The sequence below is a fragment of the Tympanuchus pallidicinctus genome, unplaced genomic scaffold (genome assembly GCF_026119805.1).
Source record: "Tympanuchus pallidicinctus isolate F22 unplaced genomic scaffold, pur_lepc_1.0 scaffold1, whole genome shotgun sequence".
NCBI lineage: Eukaryota > Metazoa > Chordata > Aves > Galliformes > Phasianidae > Tympanuchus > Tympanuchus pallidicinctus.
This window is the reverse complement of record NW_026294618.1, coordinates 50447277-50466192: the sequence shown is the minus strand read 5'-3', so window position 1 is coordinate 50466192 and position 18916 is coordinate 50447277. Positions and strand designations below refer to the sequence as shown.

The window sequence follows — 18916 nt, the reverse complement described above, 5'->3', positions numbered from 1 at the left end:
GGAGAAAGGGGACACCCATTGGAAAACTCATCACCTCCAGCAGTCTTAGTAAGTCAGACACTTGTTTCGTTCCCAGCTAGGACACAAGCTTTCTACAGTCACATTGGGTGTGGGTTGAGTGCAAGTGTTGTTCAGGGGCCCTGGATGGCACATAGGGACTTTCCACACAGAGGCAGTTCTCCCAGCTGTGAAGTAGCAGAATGCTCTTTCAGTGTTCCAGCTTAGCGAAAGATTGCAGTCATCTCAGGGTCAAGCACATATTTGATGCCCCTGAGCAGCACTGGAAGTATTTTTCAAAGTAACAAAACCAATTATCCTATTACAGGGTCACACTGCAGAAATAAAAACAGGACTGGCAGCTATGAGAAAAGGCAGAGCACCTGGGCTGAACTGCAGTTCTGGATGCAAGCCCGGCTTTCCTCACACAACGATAACTGGAACAAATCCTACTGAGATACATACATACATATCATTTAGTATTCATTTCATGCTTTCTGCTTTATGTCACTGGCTCACTGTCAAGCTCAACAATTCCACTTTCAAAAAGAAGATACAAACAAACCACAGTGCAATACTTACAATATATTCTATGGTACCATGGGGCTTCTGAGAAACCATCTTCTTCTCTTTCTTTTCATTGGTTTTGTTTTGATTGTCATCTAAAGAGGGGGAAAAAGATTATAATTGACTTTTAAGACGTTTGTGTATCAACATGTTTCAAAAGAGATGTACAGGATTTGCAAACTATAGCTGCAAATGGAAAGACACATCAAAATATCTATTAATTAACAGGAACTGCAAAGCAGGCAACTCTTCATTAAATGCAGCACAATTAGTGATCACTCAGGAACTCTAGAAGAATTCTGTACGTGATAATGTATCAGTGCCAAACTGCTCCCATGCTCTTCCATGATTACTGTGCAATTCTGTTAACGGATATAAGCATTTTGAGTGATAAGCTGCTATCATGGCAGAGAGAGAAACCAGCTTATGAAGATATGCACTGATACTACACCAATACAATCACAACAGATATTGGTTAACCACCATTTCACCACTACACACCACAGTACTTCATAATTAGATGCTTTTTTCAACTCTGAAGCTTGAGGTATTCTAGCAGTCCCATAAAACGGGTGAGCATAAAGCATTAAAAAAAAAGTGTTAAGTAGTATAAGCATAAAAGTTGTTCAGGAGACATTTTCTGCCAGCTAACGCACAGAAAACTAAGTGTACCTGCACAACCCCTTGCAGAACCAGAGAGGCACACACAGCACTTGGCAGTGCAAGCAGGGCTGTTCCTTTTCACTCTTACCACAGCAGAGGGACAAGCAAAACCAAAAACCAGAGAAGCCAACTCACCACCCGCCCAGCCTAAACCCATCCTGAGCTCCATCCTCATGGGCTCACCCTGCTCCAAGGACCCGTGTCCACCTACCTGGTGGTGGGGGTGAGGCTGGTACACAGCCCCAGCTCCAGGAGTGAGGCCGAGGGGTGGAGAAACTGTGCATGGCTGCCCTGCGTGCCCCCAGCCCCTCAGTATTGCAGGTTGGCCTAGGTGGGAGAGAGGAGAAGACAGGGCCAGGCCCAGAAGACCAAGTCGCAGGGTTCTGGGGACACTGCCCTCCTGGGGGATACTCTGCTGTGCCAACCAGCAGCCCTGGGTAGAAGGCCAGGAGATGAAGGATGAGGGACAGCAAAGCAGGGCTCCTGGCTTGCATTCAGGCTGCATTGCAACCTTTGCTATTTCCAAGGAATGAGAGGCAGACAGCAGTAAAAAGAAGGGAGAGAGCTCATATAACCAACTGTAATGTACACAGACAGAAGGGAGGGGCCCACAAGAGTCACACCTGGCCCTTCTGCAACTGGTTTCCACCTTGAGACTGGTGCAGGGACTAACACAGTGCTTTCAGAACACTGAGGGCACACACTCAGGGACCTTCTTCAGCCTGCAGAGGCCTGCACAAACAATAGTCAGTGTGCTCAGCTGAGCATACCTGCACGTAGTACTGCAGACACAACCAATGGTCTTCCCAGGACAGTGACATGAGAAGGGCCGTGGTTAACAATATTAGAGATAGCAATGAAATCTTCCCATCAATGAGGCAGAAAGCATGCAAGGACCAAATACACAGTTTGAATATGCATGGATAGCACAAGTAGCCTGAAGGGCAGTAGTAGGATGAGGAACATTATTAGGACGATGGTGATTTTTTGCCATCCAATAGTGTTTTGGAGCAGAACGCTATTTAGGGATCTCAGTCATTTCATCTTTGAGACTAGAGACCCAATGTGAACTTTTAGAATTAGCATTCTAATTGCCTTTTTCTGACCACTTATATTTTTATCACTGCCATCAACGTACTCAGGTCAAAGTTGATGATGAAGAAAGAAAAAGAGAGTAGTGAGAAGAGTTAGGGGTGCACAGTATTAAACCATCAAAAACACAATGCCAATGATGGCCAACAGTGGCAAATAATAGATACCTCTCTAATCCATTATTTAAGTACAATTGCTGGTCACAATACTATCAAAAGAAACTCTCCCAACTAACAATGAGTTACAGAATCATAGATTCACCATGCTTGGAAAAGACCTCCAAGATCATCTAGCCCAACCACCCTAATAATTCTTCACTAAGCCATGTCCCTTAGTACCACATCTAAACGTTTCTTGAACACCACCAGAGATGATGACTCAATAGGCATACTCCAGCACCTGACCACTCTTTTGGAGACAAAATTTTTCCTAATACCCAACCTGAACCTCCCCTGACACAGAATGTCATTGGCCTTTCTGGCTACCTGGGCACACCACTTGCTTATGTTTAGGCAAGCGCCAACCAAACCACAGATTTGTTTCTTCCACACAGTCTTCCAACCACTCTGCTCCAAGATCTGTACTGTTGCCTTCAGTTGTTGCAGCCAAAATACAGGACTTGGCACACAGTCTTGTTGAATTTATTACATTGGCCTCAACCCAGAGACCCAGCCTGTCCAGATCCTGCTGAAGGGCCTTCCTACACCAGTCAGATCAAAACTTCATCCCAACTTAGCGTTATCTGCAAACTTGAGAGTGCACTCAGTGCCCTCTTCCAGGTCATCAATTAAGATACTAAACAAGGCAGGTCCCAATACTGATCCCTGGGGAACACCACTCATAACCAGTCACCAGCAGGATTTAACTCCATTCACCACCACTCTCTGAGGTCAGCCCTCCAGCCAGTTCTTTATCCAGCAAAAAGCACGTGTCCAAGACATAGGCTGCCAACTTCTCCAGAAGAATACTGTGGGAGACAGTTCAAAGGCACTACTGAGGTCTAGGCAGACTGTGTCAACAGCCTTTCCTTCATCCACACCTGGTGGGTCACTCAGTCATAGATCAGGTTTGTCAAGCAGGATCTGCCTTTCATGAACCCATGCTGGTTCAGCCTAATCCTCTAGTTGTCCTGCACACGTAATGTGATCTCACACAAGATGCTCTGTTTCCTGGAACCCAGGTCAGGCTGACAGGCCTGTAGTTCTCCAGAACCTCTGCATGATCCTTACTGTAGATGGGAGTCATACTGGGGACACATTGGGAAACTACAGGCCACCGAGTCTCACCTCTGTGCCTGGGAAGATCATGGAACAGATCCTCCTGGATGACATGCCAGATCACATGAGGAATGAGCATGTGATCTGAGATAGACATCATGGCTTCACCAAGGGAAGGTCATGATTAACCAATCTGGTGGCCTTCTATGATGGGGTGATGGCATTGGTGGACAGGGGGAAGGTGACTGATGTCATTTACCTAGACATGAGCAAGGCATTTGACATGGTCCCCCATCACATCTTTATTTTCAAACTGGAAGGATGTGGATTTGATGGGTGGATCACTTGATGGATAAGGAATTGGTTGAAAGGCCGCAGACAGAGGGTGGTCATCAATGGTTCTGTGTTCAAGTGGAGGTCAGTAATGAGCAGTGTCACCAGGGGACTGCCTTGGGACCGGTGCTCTTTAACATCTTTATCAATTCCAGTGATGGAATTGAGTGCACCTTCAGCAAGTTTGCTGATGACACCAAGCTAAGTGGTCCAGTTGACACAGTGGAAGGAAGGGATGCCATTCAGAGGGACCTCAAGAGACTCAACAGGTGGATCCAGGTGAACCTAATGAGGTTCAACATAGCAAAGTGCAAAAGTTTTGCACTTGTGTCAGAGGAATTCCAAGCATATATACAGACTAATGTGCAATCCTTGAAAGTAGCCCTGCAGAGAAGGACCTGGGGGTCCTGGTAGATGAAAAACTTCACATGAACTAGCAGTGTGCTCCTGTAGCTTGGAAAGCAAATGGTATCCTGGGCTCCACCAGAAGAGGGGTGACCAGCGGGGACAGGGAAATGATTGTCCCTCTCTACTCTGCCCTTGTGAGGCCCCATCTAGAGTACTGTGCGCAGATCTGGGGGCCCCAGTACAAGAAAGACAAGGAGCTGATGGTCCAGAGGAAAGCCACAAAGATGATTATAGGGCAGGAGCACCTCCCCTACAAAGACAGGTTGAGGGAGCTGGGCTTGTTCAGCCTGGAGAAAAGAAGGTTGCAGCATGACCTCATTGCAGCCTTCCAGTAACTAAAGGAGACTACAAACAGGAGGGAGTCAACTCTTCACAAGGACAAGGGGAAATGGTTTTAAGTTAAGGGAGGGAAGACTTAGGCTGGATATCAGTGGGAAGTTCTTTACAGAGAGGATGGTGAGGTGCTGGAACAGGCTGTGCAGAGAGGTTGTGGATGCCCCGTCCCTGGAGGTGTTCAAGACCAGGTTCGATGGAGCCCTGGGCAGCCTGGTCTGGTATTAAATGGGGAGGTTGGTGGCCCTGCATGTGGCAGGCAGATTTGGAGCTTGATGATCCTTGAGGTCCCTTCAACCCAAGCCATTCTACGATCCTATGATTGGCAAGCCTCCAATCCTCATGGACCTTTCCAGTTGACCAGGAATACAGTAGACAGTTGAAAGAGGCTTGGGAATCACCTCTAACAGCATCACCCTCAGCATCCCTAGATGTGTCCCATCTGGCCTCGTGGACTTACGACAGCCCAGGTGGAGTAGTAGGTCTCTCTTTCCACCTAAACTGTTATGATTGTTTTATGCTATTCAGGAGATACTCTTCCAGTTACTCCAGGATCATTAAAACTGTGTAACACAAATATAAAGGCAAACTTTATAAGTTGCCTGTCATCCATCACTAGAGATGAGAAAAGGTTTGTCAGAACAAGTAAATTTATTGAATCATTTTGTCTATCTGGAAAAAGTAGACAAATTTTCAAATACATTAACTCTTTCTTAGCTTGAAACAACATGCATGAATACTAACTATATAGGCATCATCAATCAATTTTTTCCTTAGAGGAAAAAATAATAATAAAGTAATCTGGAGAGATGGAGTGAAAGAGGCAGAATTTATGCCTGTTGAACATGACGTTAAGTTTGTGTGCGAATGGGAAGAATACTAATACAGTTCCCAGTAGTATATGCGTATCCCTGTTCTGCAAAACCACAATTTGGCACTTTTTTTCTGATTATTATTATTATTATTATTTTTAAAGTCCCACAGAACAATGGATTCTGGATACCATTCTTACATTGGCTGTAACCACCTCACCAAACAACATCATATCATTTTCCAAGGTGAAAAGTCTTCAGTACTTGATGGTTTAGATTTTTCATGTAAAGCTTTGAAATTATTAAAAAAAAAATAATCAGAATATCAGAAGAAATAATTCCAGTGAATCCATTAAGTCTGGCAAATACTACCCTCTCTACTTACTGTACACTTAGCTGGGACAAGGTCACAAACTACACTCTGCATGAAGAATTATAAAATAGAAAAACAATATATTACTTCTCCAGTTCTCTTATTTTCCCCAGTTTCTTCTTCATGACACCAGCTTTTTTGACTGTTTGAAGGCAGTAGACCTAAAGGCACACAGAGCACACACAGGTATGACAGAGGCTAGTCAGGCTTATCCTCAGTAATCATATTGCTTTCAGGCAGAGAAATGGAAGAGATGTGCATCTTCACAAGCTCTAAAATACAAGCCACTGGCTTCTTTTTGAACTTGGACATCTGCTTGGTGGTGAAGTGACTCAGAGTTCTGCCCTGCAAGTTTTCCTTCATTACACATATACTTAACATGGCATTGTACAAATATGATAGCTGACTAGGTGTTAATGCAAATGGAATCATATAGCATTTGAAGGAAAAGGGCAGAGTGGGTGGACTGTACCTCTCTATCTTTTCAGGAAACGTGTAAAATGAGAATCATGCAAAAATAGTAAAATTACTCAGCAATGAGAAAAAGAATGCTGAGTGAGAACATGCAAGAAAATACATGCCTATTAAAAACTGATAGGTTTGGAATGGAAATTTTTCTGCCCTTGATATATTTATATCTGACTCAGTTTCCTAGCAGACTGCCCATATTTCGTTTTGTAATCCTATAGGAGACCTTTAAAAAAAAAGAGTTACCTAGCAATAATTTGGAAAACAACTATTGAAGGAGTAAGAGGTCAGTCAGCTTAATATCCAGAACATGGATAATAGAAGAATTACACCTCTGCAACTATATAAAAAGTTGTATAAAGAGATGAGAGTAGGTCAAGAAGCATCAGCAGAATCCTGGGCTGCTTTTATCTGCATATGATGTGTCAGTGCAAGGTACCATCTTCCACTGCTGTTATGGACTGACCTGCAACTGGCTAGAATCAACATGAGGAGCTTTCATACCAGTTATGATACCTGAACTGGCCAGATAGCTGACATCCAGTAATGCTATCAGAAACACAGAAGTAAACAAAGAGCTGAAGGACTGACTGCTTCCCACACTGGGTAAATAAACTCAGTAGCCTAAGAGAACAGAGGCAATAGCTCAGTTGGACCAAAAGTCCATTTTACTTATTAATCTCTGTCTTAACAAAGACTTCAGCAGCATGCAACCACAAATTTTTTCTCTGACCAGTTTCCTAGGCTTCTAGAAATTATGGATTTCTTAAGGTAAAGGAACAGCATCCACAAGTCTGCCCAGTCCCTCTACACTCCGAAGACCCTCACACTGATCCTATGACAGTGAACCCCACAATATACCATCGTGCACTACATAAACCACTGCTTCTCTTTTTCTACTTAAAATTTAAAAAGGATTATTTTCACTGAGCATCCTGATTTATATTATCTAAAGGATGAACAAATAAACAATCCTAAGTCCCCTTTTGCATATCACGTCACAGTTTCTATACATTCTTCCTTTTTAATGCCATTTTTTTATGCTGACAAATACTAGCATACTCCACACTCCTTCCTATTTCTCTCATCACAAAGGCTGTCTCTTGATTTTTTCTTTTTCTAATATGCCCTTCTTGGGATGGAAGAAGAAAAACTACATGCAGTTTTCAAGATGTAAAGGTGTCATTAATTTATGCAATAACATAACAAGGGTTTCCTTAAAACTGTAATATACTAGATATTTTTCCACATCTCTGAGTACTTCACTACCATTTTGGGACAATCCATCTCTATGAAGAAATAAAATTATACTATTTATAGCCTGAGTACCAAGCACTAAGGAGTGAAAACTTGCGGGCAGCTCGCAAGAATCTTCAAGGCAATAAACTCAGAAGAGGACAGTTATCACTTGGAGTAACCTAATCAGAACACTGCTTAAGAGATTACACAGACAAAGCTTCCTCTTATCAGTGAATGAGGCTCAATGCCAACTATCTTGACAGAGACAGTACAATAAGTATCACTTAAGTCATTATAGAGAGACACAAAGAATTCAAGAATATTCCAGTCTTGGTTGGACTGGTTGACAACGAAGAGGGGGAGACAAATCAATTTATCTGAACAATTTTTTTCATCTCTACTTTTTAAACCAACATTTTAATAACAGTGAACAATGGTATATACACAGAGCAGCTGAATATGGAATGATTTCACTTTGCCTCCCCAAGCAATTTTCTTCTCGTTATCCTTGAGCTCTCCTGCTGAACAGCATTGATACTGAAATTATTACATGTAACAAAGCCCTGCTTTCAGTTACTGTCAAGTGCAGGTCAATCTCACCTTCATAGGAGCTGTCTGTTCTTCAGTTCTGCTTCCACTTCTCTGACAACCTCCTGCCAAGCCCTCACCTTTACTTCTCTATTTTTCACTCTACTGAATCATATTATCATTTGGCTCTTCTTTCTCTGCTGAAATCTAGAGCAATAAATCTGTCGTCATTCACCATGATCACATCTGTACTTTTCAGTTATTGAAACTTCTGCCATAGGAGAATGGCAATTCCTAGACCAATAAAAGTCCAGTTGTGTCTATTTTGAAATATCCACACCCTGATGATTTTTCCCTGTTTTCATTAACAGCTGATTGTAGTTCAATGCTAGCTATTTTTCAGGTATGTCTTAAATTAAGAGATCTCCAGAAAACAGAGGGCCCCAAAAAGTCACAATCTGTTCCAATAACTGATGTAACAAAGGCAGTAACTCCTTCTGCTATAAATTGAGTTTGTATTTTCAGCAACATTTAAGTAAGAATTCAGAAACTGAGATTCGTTCAATATTCATATACCGCAGCTTCTACATGGAAAACTGAAAATATTTTCAAGGAGCTTAAATTCCTCTTACAGTCACCTACTTCTTCCTTCACAAAATATGGGTTTAGGTGCTCCAGTTTAAACTGCAGGGGCACAAAGCAATGCCACGTATAACAGATTTTTACAGTTGATTACAATCTGAACATGCTGCGCTAAAATGCAAAGCAAAAGGAGATGCGGCACAGGGAGGCATCACTGCTGTTCTTTTGCTGGCACTTCCACATTAGGCAGAACAGAGGGGGACACAGCAGGACACACAAACCCTGCAGAGACAGTGTGGAGGTACAAGAGCCTCACACAGATTAGCAAGTGCCCAGCAACTATGTGGCTCCCATGGCTAAGATGGCAAGATGCACACCATAGCATTAAAAGTTTTGTTTAAGAAAATCTGTTAGAAAAGCAAGAGGAGGAAGAAAGATCTAGTGGAAAAGGTCACCAAAGTTTAGGGGAAAAAAAAAAGAAAAAAAAAAAAAAAAGGACTATTTTAGAGACTTGGTTTATATGCTGCAACAGCCAAGAAGATTATTTAGCACATTACTGTAAAGAAACAGTGAGATGCAGCCAGCAGTCCAGTGCTTCAGCTCTAAATCTCATCTGAAAAACAACAGGGCAATAGCTGAAATGCGTTGAAGCTGAAAAGAAATGCTGAAGAGTAAAGACTAGATGAGTCTTCTTATTGCATTATACTATATCATAAGAAAGGAAACAAAGTTAAGGTGATGCAGCTGTTATGAACAGCAAGTGTGGAGGGTGTCCAGCAAATTCAGGGATGGTGGAAAGCTCCTGGCACTGTAAGTGTTGTCTGAAGATATAGGAAGGATTCTGGTCAGATAACTTCATATCAAACAGAAAACAAAACCAACTTCTGTGGGCAGAGATCACTACTTAATAAATAGGTCATAGAGATGTTTACCAAAGTGCAGAAAGCCCACAGAGAAAGCAAGCTTATGCTTTGTTGATGGAGATGGTGCAAGCACTCCCTGGCTAACAGGTCAAAAATAAGCAATACAAGGCTGTTGTAAGAATTAACAGAGTCATAGAATCATAGAATTGCTCAGGCTGGAAAAGACCTTAAAGATCCTTGAGTCCAGCCATGACCTAACCATACTACCCTAACTAACAACCCTCCATTAAATCATGTCCCTGGGCACCACATCCAGATGCATTTGAAACACATCCAGGAACGGTGACTCAACCACCTCTCTGGGGAGCCTATTCCCGTGCTTAACAACCCTTTCTGTAAAGAAGTTTGAAAGAAGAAGAGGTTTCTGACAGAACAACTAATATATTCAGAAAAAAAAAGAAAAAAAAAAAAAAGAGAAGTCTTCAGCAGGTTTCTTTGCTAAGTACAAGTTAAGAATAAGTTATGATATCAGCTGGATAGGAGAAAAATGTTTTCCCAGCTTCCCAGCTGCAATGATCCTATCTGTCTATCTTTGTCCATAAGTAATCTGATACACAGGCTTTTCTTTGTGCAAGCAGAAACACTGCCTTAAATGATGCAAATCTTCTGTGTCCTAAGTGTCTGAGATAAACTGGGTACACTAGCAAACTTCATTTATCTGTGGTTCAAAACAAAGATTGCATCCCTTCTCAGGTCTGAGACAGCCGTGGCTGCTTTTAAACAACTGCTTAGTTTTAGCATAATGATTTTGTATGACCGTAGGCAATGTAAAGAAACAATTATCCTGAGCATCTCTGACAATAAGACAGGTAAGAGGAAAAAAAAAAATCACTTCTGCCAACTACAGTTTACCATTTATACCATTTCTAAATCAAATTCCCATGCCACAAGCAAAAAGCTTCCATTAACAAAGTTCTCATAGACAGTAGAGTACCTCTTACACAAGGCTGAAATACAAATCAAGGCTGAGTAAAAACGTAAGAAATACGAGGCGTATTATTAAACCATTTTCAGTTTTACTATTGGAGATGTAACTGATGCTGAAATACAAATCACTGCTTCATTTTGTGTACGATTTCCATAAGAAGAAAACAAACAAACAAAAAAGGACTGTTCAGTTGTCTAAAATTCAACACAAACTGTACACCTGTGATTCTCCGTGACTTGTGCAAGACTGAAGGCTGGTAGAGGGACAAAAATTCTCTGCAGAGATGGTCCTACTTCATAATGTAAATCAGGTTAATATTTTTAAATATTTTTAGGAGCTGAACAAATACAAATATGGGAAGGATATACTGCAACTATACATACGAAGTGCGGAATTAAAATTGTGCAGGAATTAATAACCAAAACTGGGTGATTTTCCCAATGCAACAAGAGAATACTTGAGACAAAAGGGGGAAAAAATACAAACAGCTCTTAAATTATATGGTATTTAGAGCATGTAAACTATAAAAATTACTATGCAAAAGCTTGAACTCAAAAGCAGAGTCAATACTGTTTACATAGAGAAGCAAAGAACTTCTTTAACATTAAACTCCCCCATAAGCAAATATCTGAAAGAAGAGGAAAGAATCAGACATCAAGAACTATTTAGATTGGGTCTTGGGGGTGAAAGAGAAACAAGTGGGTCAGGAGAGTTGATTCTGTCCCTCTACTCTGCTCCTGTAAGACCCCACCTGGAGTACTATGCCCAGTTCTGTGTTTCCCAACACAACGACATGGAGCTGGTTCTAAACTGGATGAGGTTCAATTTAGGCTAGATATTAGGAAGAAACTCTTTACTGTGAGAGTGGTGAGACACTAAAACAGGTTGCCCAGTGAGGTTGTGAATGCTCCTTCCTGAGAGCATTCAAGACCAGACTGGATGGGACTTTGAACAATCTGGTCTAGTGAGAGCTGTCCCTGCCTATAGTAGGGGCTTAGAACTAGATGATCTTAAAGGTCGCTTCCAACCCAAACCATTCTATGATTCTACAAAAAACCACACAGCTACTCAACTGACCTTAGCAATGATACAGTGGCCCAGATGATCAGTTCAATACCTTACCTAACGTGAACCAGAAAAAAGTTCTACCATAGAGACGCGTGTGACTTCTGCTCTGGACTTCATCAATCTCACATTATTTAGCAGTGACACTCAGCTCTTCCACACGACAAACACAGGGGTATGGTTTCATAAGCCAAATGAATGGCTACTCAGGGAGACAAGCAGTTCTCTCCTTGTATTTTTTTTTTTTTTTTTTTTTTAAACCTTGGACTCTGGCTGTCAGAGAAATGACAATTCAGCTACTTAAAACAAACAAGCAAAGCTTTTATTATTGCTGCTGGACAAGTGAATTGACTTCTTTACCTTGCAATCAGATAAATCACAGTGATGGTTCAGAGAGAAGAAAATGTAGTTCAGAGCATGGTTGGGAAGCAGAGGACCTCCCTTTTCAGTGGCAGTGAGGCATTAATTCACACTTCAAGACATCAAGTCGTTCACAGCACTCAGTTGTACTCACAAAACCATTGTCTAAGAAAACTATAGTAACCAGGCACGTTGAGGTTATCTAAGTCTATCCTGGGACACTTTAAGGAAGAAGACTTTAAAAAGAAAACCATTTTAGACATAGAAAGCTAGTTTATTACTCCTAAACACTGAGGAAAGAAAGAATCAGACGGCATAAAATCAGTTTCAGCAGCAAATAGGATGGTTGACAAGAGAGCAGTAAGGAGTAACAGATGCTACGAAGGAAAGCAGCCCTCATTACTTTTAAAATAGAGCTTGACCAATTTAGTCTCTGTAAGGAATTAAATAAAAATTACCATCTCAAAGAACCATATGATAGTTATTATAGCAAAGAAAGAGGAGACTCACTAACACCATGCTAATGTAAGCATAAGGGAATTGCATGTCCTAAAGGCATAACTTGTCTAATCTCTCCCTTACTTTCTTACATTGTATCGAGTGCTCTAAACCACAAGCCCATTCATTTGCAAAGCTTTAACCTGAGCAATGTTGTATCAAAATGCAACACTGTACAAGTCGGAGATACCCTGACTATTTTCTAAAACTTTTAAGTTCTTCACTTTAGGGGGAGCTTAAGTTTTTGGATTATGATTTTAAAAGTAATTAGTTTCCTAGTGTTAGTTTCTGTTCATCCTACACTACATCCTATTAACTCTTACTCCACCCCAACCTGTCTAATCCTTAAAGGGCAAGATGGCATTTAAACAAGCCTGGAGTCACCACTGAGGATGTGAGAGGAAAGAAAGTGTAACAGTGGGGGAGAGCAAAGGGATGTGAATAGGAAGGACATGAATCTCTTGCAAAAATGACACTGCCTCTAAAACATCCTGCTCTCCTCTTGTAGTGATGCTGAAAAAAGCTCCTCTTGGAGGCATTGATAAAGCTGGGTAAAGCTGCAGGGAAAATTGAGCTTTGTGTTTTTCCCCATTTACCAGACAGCAGGGTATTAGCCATCTTACAGCACTGCAACAGTGATGACAGACTTAAAAGGGAAGTCTGCATGTTGAAAACAAGCAAGATGAATCAAATGAGAATAAATAAATAAATAAAGCTACTTTTCCTCTGAAAAACATGCATCCCGTGCATGCATATTCTAGCTTTTTTCCTGATTTTGAAGAAAAAAAAAAGAAACACTCTACATTTTCAGTGTAATAATGACAGTAACAAAGATTCAGATAAGTGGTTCCATGGATAGCAGGCATCTTTGGATACTTTTTATTCTCCATTTTTCATGGGATGTGAAAGAGCTTTTCTGGCTAAATCGGTCACTTGAGGATGTACATTCCATGCAGACCTCTGTGACTTCAACACATAAACTAGACCAAACTGCACTGTATAGATGAATTATGTTGATCTCTGAGCACACTACAGAAATATATGGTATTAGTGAGAACTGCAAGAAGAAAGCCACTCATATCCTTAGATCAAATAAATAAGGTGCATCTGATTTTCTGTTACTGGGTATATATAGAGGTCAGACACCAATTTTTATGTACTTTCTAAACTCTGTTTTCATTTACTGAGGAAAATCCAAGTATGGGAAGAACAAATTTCCTACTACCATGTCAGACCCCTGCTGGATGAACTTGTCAGGTTAAGTTAAGAAACAAAACATTGTGAATGAAAAAAGGCAAGAAATTTCAATAGGAATCACTCAGCAAACATATCTCCCTCCAAACAAACAAACAAAAAACCCACCAAAACCTAAAACCAAAAACCTACGTACAATTTAAATCGCAAGTCACTACTTTTTTTAAAAAAAATATTATTTTCAATACAGTTATCAGACAAAACAATGCTTAAAAATAAATCCTTTCATACAAAGAGACTTTACTTTCTTTGCTGTGTTTACCCTGGCAATGATAAAAACCTCAATGCACAGCTCCTCCATGAAGAAACCCAAGATTAGTCACTCTGGAACAGTAATGGAGTTGAGCACAGCTACACAGGCAGGTTGAACTGGTCTAAGATGAAGCTGTCAAAAAGGTGATTGCCCAGCCCTCTCTCACATTTCTGACACTAGCCCTCAGCTTGTAGAACCCGCTGGATGCCAGCCCCAGCAAAAGCACCTCTGCTTGCAGCTCACTGACTGGTGACTTGTGTCAGCAGGGTGCAGGGACTGGGACCACTCAGCTGGGCTCAGGAGCAGGAAGGGCAGCACAACCTCACACAGCCTTAGATGGGCTCTGGGAGTGGTATAGCAATAATCAGAGCTAATTCCTGTTTTCTAATATAATGGGGGGTGTAAAAATGGTCAGCAATTATTTAAAGAAATTGGGGAATGCATAAAAAGAAGACTCAGTGTACTTTTACTGTCTGATGCTGACCACCACCACTCATTATGCACAGCTTCAGGATCTATACGAACCAAGTTGCATTATTTTGTACCATACTGATCTCAACCTGATAAATCATATTGCAGACCCTGACAAGAGGAAACATCAGCATGGAAAGCTGGTAGCAAAGGAATTACAAAATAAAGAAGATCTGGCCAAACTCCATTTTGTTATTAAATGCAGGTCAAAGGAGTTCTACTTCTCAGAGTATTTAGGTAAACTTCCTACAGTGTGTTTCAAGCAAAGTACGATTACAGAATCACAGGATGGCCAGTGTTGGAAGGGACTTCAAGGATCATTAATCTCCAACCCCCCTGCCACATGCAGGGCCACCAACCTCCCCATTTAATACTACACCAGGCTGCCCAGGGCCCCATCCAATCTGGCCTTGAACACCTCCAGGGACGGGGCATCCACAACCTCTCTGGGCAGCCTGTTCCAGCACCTCACCGCTCTCTCTGTAAAGAACTTCCCACTGACATCCAACCTAAATCTTCCCTCCCTCAACTTAAAACCGTTTCCCCTTGTCCTGCTGTTATCTTTCAAAGAGTTGACTCCCCTCCTGTTTGTAGGCTCCTTTAGTTACTGGAAGGTTGCAATGAGGTCATGCTGCAGCCTTCTTTTCTCCAGGCTGAACAAGCCAAGCTCCCTTAGCCTGTCTTCATAGGGAGATGCTCCAGCCCTTTTTGTGGCTCTCCTCTGGACCCTCTCCAACAGCTCTCTGTGTTTCTTGTACTGGGGCTGCAGACCTGAACACAGTACTCTAGATGGGGCCTCACAAGGGCAGATTAGAGAGGGACAATCACCTCCCTGTCTCCTCTGGCCCCCCTCTTCTGATGGAGAAGATTAAGTTGCTTAAGAGGAGAAACTAAACATCTATCTTGAAGACACCAGGCTTAAGTTGGGCAGTTGCCAAGAATGAGCCCCTCACACCTGTCCAAAGACTTCAAGATGAGCACCATGATTACAAGTGCATTCAAATACACACCCATACTGGCCATGTAGAGACGGGTGAGCAGCCCTGCTGACACCACGTGGCCTGAAGGAGCTCATGCACCAGACTCTGTATACCAACACCCTCCATCAGTCAGAAATATAAATACAGGCTTTGGACACCTCCTAGAGCTTCTGCTGTTCCAGGAAGAACTGAAGGAAGGATCTGGGAGCCCAGCTTTTCCCCCAGGACAAGACATACTGCCCACACAGCCTGACCTGCCACATGTCCCTGCAGGCACATTCAGAGCAGCTCCTATGGCTTATGTCTTCACAAGCAACAGAGCTTCAGGCAGCTGGGGCAGGCCCAGCAAGTTTGGGCAGCCAACACCTGCTATCCAGTGTGTCCTAGAGGTAAAGGCCTCACTACCATGCAGAAGCATCCCCCTTCGTTATCTCTGCCAGAAACATGACAACTCTGTTCATTCATTCTCCCAAAACACAAAGTATCAAGCTCAAACTCAAAATATATTGAAAATTCTACTTCAGATTAAGGCCATTTAACAAATAGCCTAATGATTACAAACCTCTGTGCAAAGTGGGTTCAGTAAGTTTCCCATCTTTTTAATAATTTAAACTGTAAAATGATTCTCACTGCATTGCATACAGCTTTCAACTCTGAAAGTGACATTAAGTACAGCTAATACCAGAGGAGCTGCTTCTGTTGATCTGGTGCCAGTCAAAGTAAATCTCACCACATTTATAAGTGATGAAAATTGCTAAATCCTCTCTGTTTTATTGACTAACATCTGGTCTTGGCCAGCTACCCAGAAGGTTTGGAAGTTTTGTAACTGCACGTGTGCCATGCTGCTCCCATATCACCCCTGCCTGAGTTATGCCAGGGAAGACAGATCATAAAAGAATCTATTGTATGCCTCTGGACTAGAAGGACGTACTTTCGCACCTCCTGCTCAACATATACTGTGCTGTCTCATTACATGGACATGTGCCATTTTTCCCTCTTGGGACTCTTGCCACAGCATTTTGGACTCCTACTTGCTTTGGACAGAAATCAGAGATGCAATAGGATCAAGCTCCGTTAGAGTGATCTCCCACATACTGCAGATACTGAGCGGTATGCACTGAATGAGACAGCATAGCACATGAAAATAAGAAGATGGATTTATGATTAGAGGGCACAATGATAAGCTAGGGAACTAGATTTTATTTTGCTGATAAAAATGTGTGATGTGGGGCAAGCAGTCTACACCAAGTTTTTCTTTATGATGCTTTCTTGAATGGTGACCAACTCCTCAGAAATGCCAACTGCTTACAATTTCAAGCAAAAACCAGTGGAACCTGGGAATAAACAGCGCAACTGCTAGAAAGGCAAGTTATACTCTTATGGAGTGAATATATGAACAAAATTCAGAAGGGTGAATTCAGTCCTAATTTACATCATTGTCACGTTGTCTTTTTCACAAGGTCACGTCCCTCCTTAACAACCCCCCTTCCCTCCCCCTCAACAGCCTTCAGTGGCAAAGCACAAACACTCATCTTCATGGGCTTTTACAATTCCCAACACAAACCCTGGTTTTCTAGTCTCACAGTAGTCCACCTGAGCGCTCTCTGTTCCTGAGATGTAGGTTCTGCTCTAGAGATGAGGAATCAGTACTTCCAAGCTGTTACTGCTGCATCACTGAGTTCCTGAAATTCACCCTCATGCTTTGAAAGTGTTTTAGAACCTCTGACACTTAGAGAAAATGAAACAAAAAGCAAAGCAAATAAAAACCAATAGTTTATATCTTGAAGCTCATGAAGTCAATACCTTTCAAAAGAACTGGCTTCCCCCCAAAAATATGCACAACTAAGCAGCTGCAGAAGCACATCACCTATGCTATCTCAGGAAGTGTAGAGCATTCTGGGAAGAAGGATCAGCCAGAGTGCCTAAGCAAACACTGCACTGTGCCAGACAAATACATTCCTTAGAAGATTACTGCAGCATTAGTAGCAAAAGAGTAAAACAATGTTAGGAAGCTGATTGTCAAGAGGTGAAGCAGAAATAAGGAGAAAGCGATACTTCCATTGGTCCTCAGAAAGAGGAATAGCATTGGTGTCTGTGTTGTTTTAAGGCATGACAACAAGGACAACAAAACAACATCTTATAGTGTGACACTTGGAGACTGAATGGTACAAATACGTTGTAAAATCATACACCCATTGAAGAACAACGCAAGTACAAATAAAGAAGCAAAGTATAAGCTTACACAGGAGAAATCATCTCTTACTGGCAACTGCTCAGCCATTTAGCAGTGTCTCAAGAGAAATGATCAATACTGCATACCATTAGGCTGTCTATAGTGATGCCACCACAATGCCAGGAGATGGGGAGAGATGCTGGAGAACTCACTTCTGCGGGATGATCCTCTTCCTCCTTGGCTCTGCGATGCCACCCACTGGCTACAGACACAACCACACCACAACACTTCACCAGCAGCACATATCTTTGCTTTAAACACTCTGTTTCTACAGAGTGTGGCAGAGTGTGCCACCACCTCCTGTTCTCTGCAGCCTTCAAAGAAACTGCACTACAGCTATTCTTCTGGGGAAAAGGGATTTATCTAATCAGTAGAATCACATTTGAGTCAGGTTGCCATCATTAACGTTTGCAAATTCATGAAGGCAAACATACTCACAAGCTTCTAAGGAAGCAGCGTGGCATATGAGAAACAAATTACTGTGAGATATAACATCTGTTTCCTGTTTCACAATCAAAAATGAAGAAGCACCTGTAGTCATGCAAAATATGGAAGGGAGATTTATTTAGAGGACAGAGGTCTTCAGTCACTTACACTAAGAAACACAACCCTGCTGGGCTCAAGGAAACTTCAGTTTAGGAAGGACCTTCATTAAGCCACAAAATAACTTACATATGCCTCATCATATCAACCTGCAGATGAGAATCTATAAGAATGTTGCTACACATAATCATTTTGGTAAAGTACAGAAAGGATTTAAAAAAAAAAAAAAGCAACAAACAGATTTTCTTAACAGATTTTCTTAAAAAAAACCTCTAGACATTAAGTCAAAGCTAGATAACTGGAAAATAACTACTAAACAAAAGCAACAACAAAAAAAGCAAATCCAGAAAAATGGTTAACTGTAGGTATGAGAGAGACATCCCTTCAGTCTGAAACACCATGGAAGTGACAGCTCAGAAGTAATCACGTGAAAGAACAAAAAAACGAGGTATCTGTACCCTAGCATTAAATAACAAAAGCATGTGTCTATGACATGATGTTCTCTCTTAGCCAGTTTCATACAAAAGTGTATCAACATTTCTAAACTAGTCTTTACAGATTGGCACTAAAAGACACCGAGGCTCTGGAACATTTTCAGAGAAAGACAACAAAGCTGGTGAGAGGTCTGGAGTGTGAGGAGTGGCTGAAAGAACCGGGATTGTTTAGTCTGGAGAAGAGGCAGCTCAGGAAAGACCTTATTGCTGTCTGTACAACTACCTGAAAGGAGGTTGTAGTGAGCTGGTTGTTGGCCTCTTTCCCACGTAACTATTGATAGGGCTAGAGGGAATAGCCTCAA

At 41.7% G+C, this 18916-nt stretch overlaps 1 protein-coding gene across 7 annotated transcripts in view; it reads right to left on the bottom strand.

Moving 5' to 3' along the window:
• The window catches only part of NCOA7 (nuclear receptor coactivator 7), an 84198-nt gene that overhangs the window by 25071 nt on the left and 40211 nt on the right, over window positions 1-18916 (bottom strand). For all 7 annotated transcript variants that reach the window (XM_052677385.1, XM_052677436.1, XM_052677425.1 and 4 more), the window contains one exon: window positions 580-659. In XM_052677385.1, the coding sequence (XP_052533345.1) occupies window positions 580-659 (80 nt within the window). The remainder of the gene's footprint in view (window positions 1-579; window positions 660-18916) is intronic.